We start from the raw sequence: 18,024 nt of genomic DNA, 5'->3' as shown, positions 1-18,024 counted from the left end.
TTGGGGAAAAATGTTTCACTTTTACTTCAGATTTCATTATACTTTCTCAGAAGCCTTAACCTTCACCCTTTTGATAAATTACAATTCTTTTTTGTTTGTTTGCTTGTTTTTGATTTTTGTTTGTTTGGGTTTTAAAAAATTTTTGTCTTTCTTTTTCTCCAGTTCAACTATTTTTATTTGAATGTTTGGGCTGTTGCTCTCTGGGAAATGACTGCTCCCCAAGAGAAACCAATAAAAAGAGTTTCTAAAAGTGTCCTCTTCACCTTTTTCTTTCTTTCTTTTTTTCATTGAGCTATAATTGACATATAACAGTGTGTAAGTTTAAGGTGTAGATTTGATACACTTACCTACTGCAATATGATTACCACTGTAGCATTAGCTAACACCTCCATTATGCCACATGATTAGCATTTCCTTTTGTGGTGAGGACATCTAAGATCTAGTCTCTTAGCAACTTTCAAGTATATAATACAGTATTGTTATATTAACTATAGTCACAATGCTGTGTATTCGATCCCCAGAACTTACATGTCTTCTAACTGCAAGCTTATATCCTTTGACCAACATCTCCCCAATTCTCTCAACCTCTTCCTAATTCCCACACCCTAAAACTTCTGTTTGGTTTCTCTTTATATCTGCTACTTCTTTGCTAAGAGTTTCTGTCTTTCCATTCACTTCAAGAGTGTTTGCCCTTGTTGGAGGTTTTTAATAATAGCTGCTTTTTTTTTTTTTTGGCTGCCCCTCACAGCTTGTGGGATCTTAGTTCCCCAACCAGGGATTGAACCCGGACCCCAGCAGTGAAAGCACCAAGTCCTAACTGCTGGACTGCCAGGGAATTCCAATAATAGCTGCTTTAGATTTTTTTTTTTTTTGGCTGTGTTGGGTCTTTGTTGATGCATGCGGGCTTTCTCTAGTTGCAGCGAGCGAGGGCTACTCTTCGTTGCGGTGCGCGGGCTTCTCATTGCAGTGGCTTCTCTTGTTGCGGAGCGTGGGCTCTAGGTGCGTGGGCTTCAGTAGTTGTGGCGCATGGGCTTAGTTGCTTCACAGCATGTGGGATCTTCCTGGACCAGGGCTCGAACCCATGTCCCCTGCATTGGCAGGCGGATTCTTAACCATTGCGCCACTAGGGAAGTCCTAGATTCTTTATCTGATAATTTTAACATCTGTGTGATCTCAGTTTTGGCATCTGTTCATTGTCTTTTCCCATTTACATTGAGATTTTCATGGCTTATCATATGCCAAGTACTTTTAGATTGTATCCTAGACATTTTGAACATAATGTTGTGAGACTCTGTGTCTTGTTTAAATCCTATGGAGTATTTTGATTGTTTTGCTTTAGTAGGCAATTAACCCAGTTTAGTTCAGACCACAGGTTCCATCTAGCCTTCTGTGGGTTGTGGTTTCTATGTCGGTTCCATTTTTAAAGTCTTTGCACTCTATTTGGCTCTGTCCTGTATGTGGCCAGTGTGAAGCATGGGCAGAGGACTGTTAACTTTAGTTGTCAAAGATTTTAGTATGCTATTTAGGATCAGATCCATGCATGTGCAGCTCGGGGGTGAGCTCAGGAGTTCAGAAACAACTTTTTGAGGTCACTTTTCCAAAATCGTCTTCTGTAATCTCATCAGTACTGTTCAGTTGCCTAGGCTCCCTTTGTGGTCCTCTCACCAGAAAGCTGGGGCTTTATTTACCTTACTCTGCTGCACACTTTCCCTGACCCATCCAGAATCAATTGCTAGCAAGACAGAGAAGGAGAGAAAAAAAAGCAAAGGTTGTTTTCCCCATTCTCTTGGGACCACAGATCATCCAGCTGGAGAGTGAGTTTCCCTTAGAGTTTTAGGTACCTGTTACCACCACCACTGGTCACTACCAGGAGAACACTTTCCCTCATCACCAGCCTGAACTAGAGGACTTCTAGAGCTATCTTTGTCCACACAGATATGTACTTCCTGGTTTGGAGCTGTGCTGTGACTAGGTTGGGGGATGCAAAAGGGGGAAGGAAGTGGTAAACTCAACTCCAGTTCTCTGGTACTGTGATTTCTGGTCTTCCCCAGTTTACCTGCTTTTATTTACTTTTCATAGTCCTTAGACTGTTCCCTGCATTCTGTCTAGGTTTTTTAGCTGGATGAGTGGAAGAGACAGAGCAAAGTGTGCTTACTCTTTTTTACCTTCAACTTGAACTCACGGTGTCTTTTTCTTTTTTTTTTTTTGGCTGTGTTGGGTCTTCGTTGCTGCATGCGGGCTTTCTCTAGTTGTGGTGAGCAGGGGCTACTCTTCATTGCAGAGCACGGGCTCTAGGCATGTGGGCTTCAGTAGTTGTGGCACGCGGGTTTAGTAGTTGCAGCACGTGGGCTCAGTAGTTGCGGAACGTGGGCCCTAGAGCACAGGCTCAGCAGTTGTGGTGCATCTTAGTTGCTCCTCGGCATGTGGGATCTTCCCAGACCAGGGACTGAACCCGTGTCCCCTGCACTGGCAGGCAGATTCTCTGCACCACCAGGGAAGTCCCCACAGTGTCTTTTTTATACAAATAAACTTTATGCAAATTTGTTGAACATCTATTAGTACATGAAATAACAATAATGTTAATATTTTCCCCCTAAACCCAAGGCTATATCTTTAGTTGTGTGAAGCGTGAAACTACCATACAAACTCCCATATTACAGAGTATCATGGAGATTTAATTTTTGTCTAATTACCAAAGTAATATGTGTGGAATTCAAAGAGTTTGAAAAATGTAGAAAAGCACAAATTTAATTTGAAACATAAATCTCTGTAATCCCAACACATAAAAAGAACCATTGTTAAAGTTTGTATAGATTGTTTCTAAGATTTTGTTCATTGTAAATATGTACACGTTTTAAATAAAGGTAAAAACATTATATATTATTTTGTTTTTTTCTTTAACATAAGAATATATACTGTTATTTTTTCCTTTAACATAGTTATTTTTTTCTTTAACATAGTGATATATTGGCCAGTGTTTTCTATGACAATAAATATTATACACTACAGCAAGCTTTTTTTTAAAAAATTTATTTTATTTATTTATTTTTGGCTGCTTTGGTTCTTTGTTGCTATGCGCGGGGTTTCTCTAGTTGCAGCAAGTGGGGGCTACTCTTTGTTGCAGTGCGCAGGCTTCTCATTGCAGTGACTTTCTTGTTTCGGAGCTTGGGCTCTAGGCACGTGGGCCTCAGTAGTTGTGGCACGCGGGCTCAGTAGTTGTGCCTTGTGGACTCTAGAGCGCAGGCTCAGTAGTTATGGCGCATGGGCTTAGTTGCTCCATGGCATGTGGGATCTTCCCAGACCAGGGCTCAAACCCGTGTCCCCTGCACTGGCAGGCGGATTCTTAACCACTGCGCCACCAGGGAAGCCCAACAGCAAGCTTTTTAATGGCAGCATTGAATCCTATAATTTATTTAGTCAGAACAACACTATGAGGATTTAATATTTCAAAATTTTAGCTATCAAAATAATGGTAGGATAAGGTCTCATACACATAAGTGACTCTCACCTCCAATTGATTCCTTGCACAAAATGCCTGAAGTAGAATTGGTGGCTTAAAGACAATGCACATTTTTAAGGATTTTGATACATCTATTCAAATTTCCTTCTAGAAAAGATGTTGGAATGTGAATTGATACCTATTTCTTTTTTTTTTTTTTAATACATTTATTTATTTATTTATTTATGGCTGAGTTGGGTCTTTGTTGCTGCGCACGGGCTTTCTCTAGCTGCGGCGAGCAGGGGCTACTCTTCGTTGTGGTGTGCGGGCTTCTCATTGCGATGGCTTCTCCTGTTGCGGAGCATGGGCTCTAGGTGTGCAGGCTCCAGTAGTTGTGGCTCGTGGGCTCTAGAGCTCAGGCTCAGTAGTTGTGGCACATGGGCTTAGTTGCTCCGCGGCATGTGGGATCTTCCTGGATCAGGGCTCAAACCCGTGTGCCCTGCATTGGCAGGCGAATTCTTAACCACTGCGCCACCAGGGAAGCCCCCTATTTCTTATTAGGTAGTTTTTTCCTGTTTTTATATTGAATTAATTTTAAATTTACAGAAAATTTACAAGACTAGAACAAAGAATTCCCATATACCCTTTACTTAACTTATATTTACTATTTTTGACATTTTGCCATATTTGCTTCCTCTCTCTCTCTCCACACACACATGCATGCATACCATGCACACATTAATTATTTATACTTTTTGAAACATTTGAGGCTGGGTTGCATACATCATGTCTCCTTTCCCCTGAAAACTTTAGTTTGTATTTCCTAAGAAAAAGAATACTCTTTTTTTTTTTTTTTATAGCTACTTTATTTATTTATTAATTATTTATTTTTGGCTGTGTTGGGTCTTCGGTTCGTGCGAGGGCTTTCTCTAGTTGCGGCAAGCGGGGGCCACTCTTCATCGCGGTGCGGGGACCGCTCTTCATCGCGGTGCGCGGGCCTTTCACTATCGCGGCCCCTCCCCTTGCGGGGCACAGGCTCCAGACGCGCAGGCTCAGTAGTTGTGGCTCACGGGCCCAGCTGCTCCGTGGCATGTGGGATCTTCCCAGACCAGGGCTCGAACCCGTGTCCCCTGCATTAACAGGCAGATTCTCAACCACTGCGCCATCAGGGAAGCCCGAAAAAGAATACTCTTTTACATAACTACAGTGCAGCTATCAAATTTAGGAAATTTAACATCACTAAAATACTTCAATATGAAAATAACAAGGGATGAGGAGGACTAAACAATACATCTGCTAGATAATTAATCCTCTTAAGTAGAGCTAATGAAATTAGGTTGACAGAAATGGTTTTTGTCAGCGCTGGGGGCTCCTGCCTTCTCAGTGGCATCACCGAGGCACTTCATATAGGTAAAGCCATACCTACCTTGAACACAACTATCACCAGCATCTCTGACAACTCAGGGCACGAGGCAGGCCCCCAGTGAATATCCATTTACTGAGTTAATGAGCAACAAGGATTACCCAGAGTTTGCACCTTTAGTCTCATGATTATTTTATTTTGTTCTTTTGTTTGCTGTTGTTAAATAACAGGAAGTTAGAACAAGGGAAAATACAAAATTTTCTGCCATCTATATGGAATCTGTAGCTAATTTTGTTCACTTGAATAGTGGAAGTGGAAGTAGCTAAGAGACTCTCCAAGTCTGACCGAAAATGGGGCTTCACCAGACAACATTCTGTCACCTCTAAGGGGTAGGGTGGGGCGGAGTCGGGAGACGGGCTGACTTCTGCAGTCTCATTACAGACAGTCTTTGGAAAACTTATTTCCAAACCTAGGAGAACTCAGGATCTAGTTCACATGTGACCTCCTTAAAAAAGTAGTAGCAGTTTAACATCTGCCAAGCAAGAGGTGAGAATGGAGAATCTTTGGCAAAAGATCTGGCAAACATGAAGGGGAGCATGTTAGTCTCTTCTTCTATACCTGTGGTGTTTCTTTAACAAGAATTAGCTCATAGGACATTGATAAATAAGCCTATGCCAGTATAACAGTGGAAAGTATGGGTTCAAGTGGAATTTTCCTCTGCACATTAATGTTTGGGAGCAATTAAAGGAAAAAAAGCAAAACAAAACAAAAACTTACAATGCAGGAAGACCTTAGGAAAAAGATGAAAATACTACAGAAACCCCCTGTTTAGAGAAAAAAATGTCTGGGTTAGTGATTGCAAAAACCTGGCCACACTTTCCCACATTAAACTATTTTGGGAAGCTGTGTGTGCAGATGAAAAAGTGTAAAGATATTTCTCTGGCTGTTACTAAAATTTGATCCAGAATGCTATACCCCAGATAAGATTTTAATTTTTTAAGAAATATTTACTTATTTATTTATTTTGGCTGTGCCGGGTCTCAGTTGCTGCAAGCAGGATCTAGTCCCCCGGCCAGGGATCAAACCCGAGCCCCCTGCATTGGGAGCGCAGAGTCTTACTCACTGGACCACCAGGGAAGTCCCAAGATTTTAATTTTTGATGAAATTAGTCTCTAAGGCCCTCAAGAACCAATCTTGTCTAAGAAAGAAGCAGAAGTCCACAGCGCCTAACGCGGCCAGAGGTCCCCTAAGGGTGGCAGCCCCACACTCCGGAGGAATTTTAACTGTGCCAGCAGTGGGATTGCTAGTGCTCTGGATAGGCTGCAAGTGGTGTGCCCCATTCCTAATTAACCCAAAAGTCTGCAATTGCACAGAACTTGAGGTTTTTTAGGACCGCGTATTTGGAGTTACTGCAGAAACGCCTGTTACACAGCAAAACAATCTCCCGGTTTCTATTTTACTAAAACTAAGTCCCCTGCCAAAGCTATCTCTGTTGTTCACGAAGGAGGCATGGGCACACAGACCTGGAGCCCTGTGCTGGGGAGGTGGGGGGAAGGGGTGGAGGGCAGCAGGAGAGTCCTTGGGACCCTGGGAGGAGACTGCAGGGTGGAGGAGGTGCCAGGGGCGGGCTGGAAACTCGGGGCACTCAGCCAGGCAGGCGGGAACCAGCACTCGGAAGAGCTTTGCCTGGGCGGTGGGTGCCGGAGGGCAGAGAGGTGGAGGCACAAGGCCCGCTCCTTCTCCTCCTGCTCCGGGGTCAGCACCTCGCTGCCCCTTCGCCTCCGATCCCGCGGGTCTCCCCGACGCAGCAGCGGTGGCTTCAGTCGGCAGCCCACGCTGGGGGCGACGCCCCGCGGCAGCAGTTCCGGACCCCTCTTCTGAGTCAAATGCCCCAAGGAAGGAGAAGGCGCCTCAAGGAGGGACTTAACCAAGGAACATCCCAAGAATTAAGGAAAATTTAGCCTACGGTTCTCAAACTTATTGGTCGTAGGACCCCCTTAACACTCTTGAAAATTGTCTCTGTGGGTCTATCAATCGACATTTATTATATCAGGTTTTAAAACAAAGAATTTAAACACAGTAATACAGGTGCCTTTCCATTAGCCTTCATGGCAGTGTTGAAATCACTCCTAGTTGTAGCTGCAGACAATCCCACTGTGAATGAGAGCAGAAAAGGCCAATAAAGTCGAAGTATTATAATGAAAATGGTTTTAACCTGGCCAATTCCTGGAACAAACTTTGACAAGCACTGCTCCAAAAAAACCCACAGCTTAGAAACAGGGCCTTTATTTCCTGGAACGATTTAGACAGGAGCCCTGGGGAACCTAGACCAGGGCCTGTGCTGCTGGAGTTAGCTAGACAGTGACCTGCAGAATTTACAGGGGTGCCCTGGGATGCTGTGCACGTTTCAAAAAAAGGAACAGAACATTCCGAGTAACTAAACACAACATGCTGAGAAGGATACACTTCACTTGAAAGGAAAAAACCAGAAGCTACTGACAAGGTATCAGAATGTCAATAGCCTCACAAGATAAGAAATCACTTGAAGAGAACAGCCAACAAAATAGGAATGCATCTCTCTGATGAAGGGGCTAGATAAAATCAGCAAACATTTAAAAAGTAATCTAATTCCAGTGAAAAATATACTTGTTATGGTGTAAACTAAGAAGAAAATACAAAGAAATCTGTAGAAAAGTTTTAAGTTTATAGAAAAATGACCAGTAAGAATTTAGTATACCTTTTAGAGAAGATAAGATAGTTCTCAATGAAGCAAAACTACTTGAAGAGAAAGTTAAGTGTACTCTGTCATGTGACAGGAAGAGGAAGTTGAAATGAGCAAAACAGGAAAAACTGAAAGTACATCAAAGGTCTCCAAATGAGAAGAAAGGATCTCTCGATTATAAAACTGATGATGCTAAAGTTTTGAATAATTGTCTTGCACAGATCAGTTATGTGCAGGTCAATTCTGAAACTGAGGGCAAAAAAAAAGAAGAAAATATAAAAGAAATTGTATTTTCTGAATTAGACAATGGAGGGTCAGGGGATCAGCAAGTTGAGAAAGTTAAAGACAGAGAAGATAATACTATCAGTTATCTATTGTGGCATAATAAACAACCCCAAAACTTAGTAGCTTAAAGCAGCAATGATTTATTATTATCTTTAAATGATTCTCTGGGTGGGTTGACAGTTTATCTGCTGGTTTTACCTGGGCTCACTGGTACAGAAACATTGAGCTGAAAGACAGTTGGGCTGGAAGGTCAATGTGGCCTCACTTACATGTCTGACAGTTGGTGCTGTCCATTGGGAGCTTTGGTTCTTTCCCATGTGACCATTATTCTCTAGCAGGTGAGACTGGCTTCCTTACATGATGGTCTCAGGGCAGCATCATAAAAGGGTAAAAGCAGAATCTGCAATGTCTCTTAAGATCTGGCTTTGGAAGTCACAGAACATCACTTCTGCCACATTCTGTTGATCAAATCAAGTCACAAGATGAGTCCAGATTCACAGAGTGGGGAAATAGATAACCTCTTGATGGAAGGAAGAACAAAGTCATTGCATAGGAGCATGGGAGAAATTTGTGGTCATATTTTGTATTTTATCATAACAGAGATTGAATATGACGAAGACCCAAGCTATATTAACATTAGTTTCAGGAGAGAAACCGTTTACAACTTTATCTGAGTGATGAGATGTCAATTATGCATGATTGGAAGAGCACTTAAGGAAGGTGGAGCCGGATATTTGATCATTGTAGACAGCGCAAGGTCCCTTGAAAATATAAAGCTTCAAGCTGAAAATTGGACTCATTGATCAGACAAAAAACCTTACTGGAAGAATTTGAGCAGAGAAGAAAGATTAGGAGCAGTTAGGTAGAGCGGAAGGGAAATATTAAAATTAGTGAATTCAACAAAATAGAGGGAAACTATAGAATATGAAAATATCTTATAAGGCAACATGTTGTTCTGCAGAAGAAAGCCCATGACTATTATTGGGTCCTTGTTTGTGATACTGAAAGAGCTATTGCTGGAGAGATGAAGCAAGCCACCTTTCTGAGACAGAAATTAATAGAGGAATGAGTTAAAAAAAAAAAGTTGCTAATGCTCTGAAAACTAGGGATTGTTAAAGCAACATTTCGTGATCTCTTTCCAACTAATACACAAATTTCATTTCCAAGAAGAAGAGTCCTTTATTTTCTGTTATAATCAGAGACTATAAAAGTAGCAATACAGTATCTGATGTCTCCTTCAATGAAAGGGTCTTTTAAGTTCATGCCTGAGGGTGGAGGGGTACAGTACTCGTCAGTGATGAAGGATCTTCTGTGAAATTACAGGTACTCTATGATCATTAGTAGAAGAGATTTGCTTAGACTGGAACCCTGATGCGGTCGGTACTAATTAGTATCGCCCCAAATTCCTCCCCTTCCACCACAGTGGATGGCTTGGTTGACTCTGGTACAAATCCCAACCCTTCTCAGGTTCACCTCACAAGCTTACTACCAGCAGGGCCTCTGTTTTCTCCTGGTCAGTTTGGACCACTTCCCCACCACAGGGACTTCATGGGCCTGAAACTTTTCTTCTACCTTTTCTTTCTGGCTCCACCTGAGGCCTAAGAGAGGCATACCTGGCCTCTACCTGAAATATATGGCCTGTTCTATGATGATTAAATCTATAAACACTGACCTCTACCTTTTATCTTTAGTAATATGTTTTTGTTAATTACCAATAATGCTGCTCTTAACATGTATTTTGATGCATATATATATGCAGACTTAGGGGAGAAATTGCTGGGTCACAGGGTATGCATATGTTCAACTTTAGCAGGTAATGCCAGTTTTCCCAAGTGGGAGTGAGCACTTAAAAGATATATAAACAAAAGTCCTTCACTTCACTTGCTGAAGACCCCAAAGCATTTTTTATGGAAAATAAGTATTAACTTACGATGAAACATAGATAAAGTATGTATAAAAAAAAGAATTTGTTTTCATTTTGGCAGAGACAATAATTTCTCCACCAAACAGAACATTTTGTTTCTATAATTCATACCAGAGTACTATTTCCTAGCATATTTCAATAAAGCTTGAATGAGTGAATTAATTAATAGGTCTTCTCCATAGATTGGTTTAAATCAGATACACTTTAATACACTGGAAATTATATGGTATTTAATGGTTAGATATGTTGTAAGATAGACTTTTTACTCCAGATAATTTTTTCTTGGGTTTACAATGTAAACCAATACACCTTGTTCCATTAAACCTCTGGCTTACAGACTAAAGAAGTTGGTTAACACACACATGGTATTGTCATATGCTGTTGTAAATGGACCTGCTGCTTTCCTTACTAACCAGAAGTGATTTCAGCAAACTAAGGAGAGAAAATATTTTAAAAATCATCCCCCTTTTTATTAAAAAAAAAAAAATAACAAGGCATACCTTGTTTTTGTTTTTTATAAGTTTATTTATTTTATTTATTTATTTTTGGCTGTGCTGGGTCTTCGTTGCTGCACGTGGGCTTTCTCTAGTTGTGGTGAGGGGGGCCTACTCTTTGTTGCGGTGCCCGGGCTTCTCATTGCGGTGGCTTCTCTTGTTGCAGAGCATGAACTCTAGGCACGTGGGCTCAGTAGTTGTGGTTCACGGGCTTGGTTGCTCCACAGCACGTGGGATTTTCCCGGACCAGGGCTTGAACCCATGTCCCCTGCATTGGCAGGCAGATTCTTAACCACTGCTCCATGAGGGAAGCCCCATACCTTGCTTTATTGTACTTCGCTTTATTGTGCTTTGCAGATAATGTGGTTTTTACAAATGGAAGGTTTTTGGCAACCCTGCATTGAGCAAGTCTATGGTCACCATTTTTCCAATAAAATTTGCTCACTTCCTGTTTCTATGTTGCATTTTGGTAATTCTCACAATATTTTGAATTTTTTCGTTATTTTATTTGTTTTGATGATCTGTGATCAGTGATCATTGATGTTACTCTTACAATTGTTTTGGGGCACCACAAACCACACCCATATAGGATGGCAAACAATTGATAAATGTTGTGTGTGTTCTGACTGCTTCACTGTTCCCCCTCTCTCTCCCTCTTCTTGGGTCTCCCTATACCCTGAGGCACAGCAGTGTTCATACACATACCGATATTTCAAATCCTTTTTAGTTGCAGGCAAAGAATATACAGGCATACCTTGGAGATAATGTGGGGACTGTTCCAGACCACTGCAATAAAGTGAGCCATATGAATTTTTTGGTTCCGTAGTGTATATAAAAGTTATGTTCACACTATACTGTAGTCTATTAAATGTGCAATATCATTACGTCTTAAAAATGTACAGACCATAATTTAAAAATACTTTATTGGCAAAAAAACGCTAACCATCATCTGAGCCTTCAGAGGTTGTAAACTTTTTGCTGGTGGAAGGTCTTGCCTCGGTGTTGACGGCTGCTGACTGATCAGGGTGGTGGTTGCTAAAGGTTGGGGTGGCAGTGGCCATTCCTTTAAATAAGACAGCAGTAAATTTTGCCACATCAAATGGCTCCTTTCACAAATAATTTCTCTGTAGCATGCAAGGCTCTTTGATAGCATTTCGCTCAGAGTAGAACTTCTTTCAAAATTAAAGTCAGTCCTCACAAATGCTGCTACTGCTTTATCAACTAAGTTTATGTACCAATCTAAATCCTTTGTTGTCATTTTAACAATCTCCACAGCATCTTGACCAGGAGTTGATTCCATCTCAAGAAACCACTTTCTTTGCTCATCCATAAGTGACTCCTTATTCATTCAAGTTTCACCATGAGGTTACAACAATTCAGCCACATCTTCAGGCTCCACTTCTAATTCTAGTTCTCTTGTTATTTCCATCACATCTGTAGCTCCTTCCTCCACTGAAGTCTTGAACGCCTCAAAGTCATCCATGAGGGTTGGAATCCAATTTTTCCAAATTCCTTTATTTATTTATTTATTTTATTTATTTATTTATTTATTTATTTATTTATTTTTGGCTGCGTTGGGTCCTCGCTGCTGCGCGCGAGGTTCAGAAGTTTTACCCTTTATTTATCAAGTTAAATCAACCTGGGTGGTCCATTTGTCAAAAGGTGGGTAAGAAAGTTGCTATAAAAAATATACAAATATTAACATACTAAATATGTTAAATCTATAAACACTGACCTCTACCTTTTATCTTTAGTAATATGTTTTTGTTAATTACCAATAATGCTGCTCTTAACAGCAACATACTAAATATTTGAAAACCTTTTAAATTGAAATGTCACTTATATAAAAGTGCACAAATCATAAGTGTACAGCTTGATGAATTATCACAATTATTATCATCCAGGTTAAAAATCAGAACATAAGCCGCACCCCAGAGGTTCCTTTCCCCTCCCCTCCCAATTGCTCCACCCCTTTCTTCTCCTCAAAGGCAACCATTATTTTGACTTTTTTTTTAAAATAAATTTTTAAAATTTATTTATTTATTTATTTTTGGCTGTGTTGGGTCTTCGTTGCTGCGGCGAGCAGTGTGGCGAGCAGGGGCTACTCTTCCTTGCAGTGCACGGGCTTCTCATTGCGGTGGCTTCTCTCGTTGTGGAGCATGGGCTCTAGGCACGCCGGCTTCAGTAGTTGCGGCACGTGGGCTCAGTAGTTGTGGCGCATGGGCTTAGTTGCTCTGTGGCATGTGGGATCTTCCCGGACCAGGGCTCGAACCCGTGTTCCCTGTATTGGCAGGCGGATTCTCAACCACTGCGCCACCAGGGAAGTCCCGATTATTTTGACTTTTAATACCATAGAATTGTTTTATCTATTTTTAAATGTTAAATAAATGGAATAACACAGCATGTATTCTTTTGGGTCTGTCTTCTTTCACTTACCATTGTTTTTGTGAGGTTGTCATTCTGTTCTGGGTAGCAGTAATTCATTTATTTTTATTGCTGTATAGTTTTCCATTGTAGAAATTTATTGACTTTTATATCTCCACTTAACTGCTGATAGATACTTGGGTTGTTTCCAGTTTGGGGCCTCACAAGTAATGCTATAAACCTTTTTGTGTATGTGCTTGATGCATATGTATATGTATTTCTATTTGTGTTTCTGTTTCTCCACATTGTCACCAATGTTTGTTTGTCAGTTTTTATTTTTAGCCACTTTTGTGGATGTATGTTGGTATCTCATTGTGGCTTTATTGTGTGTTCCATGCGAGCAAGGCCACATCTGTCCTGTTCATAGTTGTATCATTATCCAAAACCTGTTCATAAAACATAGTACAAATAATAATAAATAACAGTAATACATAATAAAAAGGATTTAAACAACTATAAATACTGAGTTTGCAACTTCAACTTGGGTATGTAGTTTTTATTTGCTAAAATGAATATTTAATTTTTTATTGTTATGATTTGATGTCATAAATAAATCCCAATGTTTTCCTTGATGTGAAAGAAAACATAAACTACCTCACTTGTTCCCCCAGCACCCCACCCTTCCAAACACACACGTACAAGTTTAGGACAATGGCCCAGGGAGAACTAGAAGCCCTAGGGAAAAAAATGACATATCTCCCCAAAGCTATAATTTTATTCAAATATTTTGATGGGGAAATTAAATATTTTAACTGGTAATTTTAGGTGTTTTTCTTATATTAAACACAGACATAATGGTATCCAAGCTGACTGAATATTTAGCTTATACAGAGAGTTGACTCACTTCAGTGTCTAGCCCACATCCTTGGTCACCATATTCTTCTTGGCCATTGTGACTCCCTTAGTGGAAAAAGACTGGAAAGCTTTGATGATGATGGGGAATTAGTGAAGTGTTTCAGTTGCGTGGAATCATGATCCAATTTTTATCTTAGGAGGGTAATTCTGACTTGCAGTACAGAAGATGAGTTGGAGGGGGTGAGTGGAGAACGCATTGGAGGTAGGGAGATCACTAGGAGACTTTTGTAATAATCCATGTAGGAGATAAATTGATCTGAACTTCAGAACACAGGACACAGAGAAGAACAGGTACCAAGATTTCTAATTTTATTAGGTACTCACTATCATATTAACTATGACACTTTAAAAAAATCATCTGAACATCTAGTTATTGGTTGGTGTATTATACCTGTAGAAGTAACATACATATGTGATAATGATAAATGGAAACATTAATGAGTATTACTATTATTTCTTTATATTTGCAAAAGTCTAATGGACTTCAATATATTCAAAATTAGACTATATTATTTAGTAGTGTATCAGTTTATCAATTTGCTGCATTATACATTTTTTTAAAAAAATTATTTATTTATTTATGGCTGTGTTGGGCCTTCGTTTCCGTGCGAGGGCTTTCTCTAGCTGTGGCAAGCGGGGGCCACTCTTCATCGCGGTGCGCGGGCCCCTCACTATTGCGGCCTCTCCTGTTGCGGAGCACAGGCTCCAGACGCGCAGGCTCAGTAATCGTGGCTCACGGGCCTAGTTGCTCCGCGGCATGCGGGATCTTCCCAGACCAGGGCTCGAACCCGTGTCCCCTGCATTAGCAGGCAGACTCTCAACCACTGCGCCACCAGGGAAGCCCCCATTATACCTATTTTAAGACATTTACAAGTATTGTCTCTGAGGTGAACAGTAGTTCACATAACATAAGCTTCAAGGAAAATCTATGTATCAATTATACAGCCTCCATCTTACTACAATTGGCATTTTTAATTGGACCTAAATAAATTAATCTACTACATGGCTAAAATGTTAATTTTCATTGTAATTTACAACAGAGGTATTTCAATACATTAGGGACACAACATTGTCTTCTGTGACATGAATCCAGTTGATTTTCTAGTAGGCTCACTTCAATTTCCAAAACTGTGAAGTGCTTAATAGATTCACACAGTGCTTTACAGCTTTTGAAGTGTTTTGACATTGTACAGTATCTTCTTTAATGTTCAAAAATGCTCAAAGTCAGCAAAACTGATATGTCACCCTCATTTTTCAGATTAAAAAAACTGAGACTCGATTTACTGTGTTCAACAAACGTTATTTGTGCAATATTATGTGTCTACAAATTGTGAGTGGACTGGAATTCAGGTTTCCAGACTTGTAGTTTTGGTGTACTGGGTTCCTCGTCTAATACAGCATATGGCTTCCAAGGACCCTAGTGTTTAGTAGTTGACATATTTCTTAATCTCAATACTTCGGTTTTCATATCTGTAACAAGGAGGTAATAATCATACCTATTCATTGAATGATTATAAGGATTAATTTCGTTAATATATGTGAAGCTCTTAAAACAGTGTCAAGTTCACAGTAAGCCCTAAATGAATGTTGTTATATGTTTATTGTTTTAGCATATCCGATTGACTTGTAAGGAGGGTTGGGATCCTCATAGTATACACATTTGGAAAAGTCCCAGTTGAGTTTACATATTAGGGAAGTTCAATCGTGTACCTATGTGGGTAATGTTTCTAATTTAATGACTAAAGAAATGTGGTGACCCAATAATTCCATTAGCTTTACTTAATCACCCATATTTCATCTGTCCTCGCAATGCTCCTTCCAGTGAGAAAAGACTTCCAGGGTGCGGTAAGTGGACCTGTTTAGATATTAAAAAAAACAGAAATCAGTGGATTGTAGTAGAAAACTCAGCATATGAGATAGCCCGAGTGTGCTCAGAAGTGTAAGGTTCTGCCCAATCTTTCTTCGCCGAGAAGACGTTAGGGGAAACGTCACAAAGGACACAGCTGGGAACTCCACAGGAAGTTAAAAAAATTGTTCAGCTTTGCAAAACACCTGGTGCTCAGTCATCTGTCTTTGGTAGTACAGAGACCTTAGTTAAGTAAGGTCTGTGTGGTTCTTTCTGACACCTTGGAAGGCAGAGGTACAGCGCAGAAATAACAAGTTGTAGCAAGCTAATTTAAGTACGTTCTGAGAGGTCCGGAGGTACCTGCACTTCCTGTTACTACAATTCAGGCCATAGTGCTGTCACCACAAGTTTTTGAGAGACCCCCTGTCCGAATTCCTATTAGGGCCGCCTCGGGACTCAAGAGCACACCTGCGCGGGGCGGACCTTGTTCCGCGTAGGTGACTGCAGTACAGGACAGTTTCGCTGTCTTCGACTAACAACACAGCTTCTTGCTTGAGTTACTTGTTAAAGGATTGGCAGGCACACACCCTTCGCTCACTCGGGATCTCCCATTTCGGTCTGGAGGCTCAGAAGCCCCGGCCGTAAGACGCTGTCATTGCTGCCCAGCAGCGAGCCGCGACATCCTAGCCAGGCTCGGCTGGGCATTCCGAGGCCGCACCCAGGGCAACGCCACTCTGACGTCTGCGCTCCGGAGGCCGCCATAGGCCCGCGTCGGAGCCCAGGGCGACGTGTGGCGCGTGGACTCCATCAGGTCCAGCCCTGCGGGGACCCGGTAGGCGCTTCCAGGCAAGGTTCTGTGCACCTGTTCCTTCCTTCTGCTCAAGTGTCTTCCCCTTCTGGGCAAAAGGGGACATGTCCGTCTCCAGAAAACACGAAGCACGGTGGAAGCCTAAGCTAAGAACAGTGCAGAAGATTAAGCCCAAAGCAAGAAGGTGCCTGGCACCTTTAAGCTGTTTGGAAGTTCACGTGACCCACTAAGTGCCGGGCCCCAGCGGTCACGTGATGGCGCGCGCGCCCTCGCGCAGGGAGAGCCGGCTGGCGCTGTGCGCGCGCCTTTGCCGCTGTCTCCCTGCCCCTCGACGGGAGGGTGAGTAGCGGCGGAGTCATCGGGAGACTGGGGCCGGGTGCGCGTGCGCAGCGAACAGCTGTCACCCAGTGCGGAACAAGTCTCCCAAATTTCCCGAATCTCCCTGGGCCGGAGGCCACCGTTTGCCTTCTCACCTTCCTCTTCTGGGTCGTGTCCTCTCCCCGCCCGCGCGCCAGGTAACCGCTTTTCCGGAGTCCGGGGGATGGGGACGGTGGGGGGAGGGGCCCGGGCGGTCTTCCCGGCACTGCCCCGCTCTGCGCGGGGCAGCAGGGGGTGCCGGCGTTCGGCGGAGCGGAGACGCCGGGCCAGAGACGCTAGGTCCGCGGCCGCCGCGACTGTCACGCTGGCGAGAGAGCGGCCGGCCATGGTCTCAGGGGTGGGAGGCGAGAGCCAGTGACAGCCCGCTCCGGCCCTCCGGGGGTTCGGTCCCCAGGCTCGCCGTTCTCCCGGGGGCCGGAGTCGGGGTCGCGCTCCTTGGAACAGAGGAGCGCGCGGGTGGTCCGGGGATGCCTACTCCTTACCTTTCCCCTCCCAGCCCGGTCTGCGGTGGACTCCGCGGAGGCCGGGCCTGGTGCGCCCCTCGGGGCCATCTCTTCCCTGGGACTCTCATGACCCGCGGGGTGGGGGTGAGGGCTCCTCTCCAGACCACCCCACCGTAGGTAGCCAGCTCCTCTCTCGGGTCCGTCCTTAGCCGCTGTGGCTATCCTTTTGGTTTTTCCGGCGTGGGGCCATTTCTTCCTGCAGTGCCTCTCGCCACGATGCGGTGTAGACAGTGGGTGCTTAATAAGTATGAGTTGGATCGGGTCGCGTGGAATGCCAGGCATGGGACGTGGCGGGGGGTGGGAATGTGAAGAAAGGAGCCAGGCAGGCTGGGGCTCCGGGCTCGAGCTTGGGGTTTTCCTCGGGGCTCAGCCAATGAAACCAGCAGGGCTCGATTCGGATGCTTTCCGGGTGAACTCGGAGCCAGCCTCCCCTTGAGCTGCAACCACGCACGTCTGCACGGTCTGGTTTTGGTTGTGGGCGAATGCCAGGGAGGGTTTTTGTGTGGTTCCTCCCCCTGGAGAAGAGAGGGCAAACTTTATTTTTTTTTTAGCAGTTGGTAAATTACCCTGCGGGGTGATTTATCAAGCGCTGCTTCGGAAGTGTAGGTTAAAAGTTGCAGTCGGTCCACTCTTAACCTTGTGGAAGTTTCTTGGTAGGCTCGGTTCACCTACGTTCGGACCAAACTTTGCCCTATTTCACCCACTTGAATTTGCAGTATTTTTTTATTTTTAATCTCGGGAAACTCAGCGTCACTGTTTCTATGGCAACGGTTACTAATATTCTAATTTCGAAGCGTCGTGTTTGAAAATTAGTGGCTTTAAATCTTAAAGGTCCATTTTTACTTTGTAGCACTCAGTTCTTTATGATCATTAGTCTAGTTCTCCTACCTTGCGGGTCCCCTCCCAACTCCCAGGCTTTGTTTTGGAATGTGTCACACGGTTCGGGTTTTTTAGGCCCTCTTTCTTCCAATTTAAGGTCTTAT

At 42.9% G+C, this 18,024-nt stretch overlaps 2 protein-coding genes across 12 annotated transcripts in view; one reads left to right on the top strand and one right to left on the bottom strand.

Annotated features, from left to right (window-relative positions):
* Positions 1 to 13,826: 13,826 nt before the first annotated feature.
* On the bottom strand, positions 13,827 to 17,447 carry LOC130708359 (uncharacterized). 2 transcript variants are annotated; one of them, XR_009008584.1, is made up of 3 exons: positions 17,021 to 17,447; positions 15,940 to 16,842; positions 13,827 to 15,361 (listed from the first exon to the last, which is right to left on the bottom strand). XR_009008584.1 is itself a non-coding variant. In XM_057548135.1 (2 exons), the coding sequence occupies exons 1-2, from the start codon at positions 17,107 to 17,109 to the stop codon at positions 16,326 to 16,328; spliced, it is 606 nt and encodes a 201-aa protein (XP_057404118.1). In that variant the 5' UTR covers positions 17,110 to 17,447; the 3' UTR covers positions 13,827 to 16,325. The 2 variants fall into 2 exon arrangements, 1 of the variants encoding a protein (XP_057404118.1); XM_057548135.1 differs by having other exon boundaries at positions 13,827 to 16,842.
* The window catches only part of KDM4C (lysine demethylase 4C), a 409,893-nt gene continuing 408,409 nt past the window's right edge, over positions 16,541 to 18,024 (top strand). For 9 of the 10 annotated variants that reach the window (XM_057548130.1, XM_007189029.3, XM_007189030.3 and 6 more), the window contains exon 1: positions 16,541 to 16,675. The gene's annotated coding sequence lies outside the window, so the exon portion shown is untranslated. The remainder of the gene's footprint in view (positions 16,676 to 18,024) is intronic. The other variant, XM_057548129.1, reaches the window with a different exon arrangement.

This window comes from Balaenoptera acutorostrata, chromosome 6, assembly GCF_949987535.1.
Source record: "Balaenoptera acutorostrata chromosome 6, mBalAcu1.1, whole genome shotgun sequence".
In the NCBI taxonomy this organism is placed as follows: Eukaryota; Metazoa; Chordata; class Mammalia; order Artiodactyla; family Balaenopteridae; genus Balaenoptera; species Balaenoptera acutorostrata.
The sequence above is the reverse complement of the archived record's forward strand: the minus strand, read 5'-3'. Positions and strand labels throughout refer to the sequence as shown.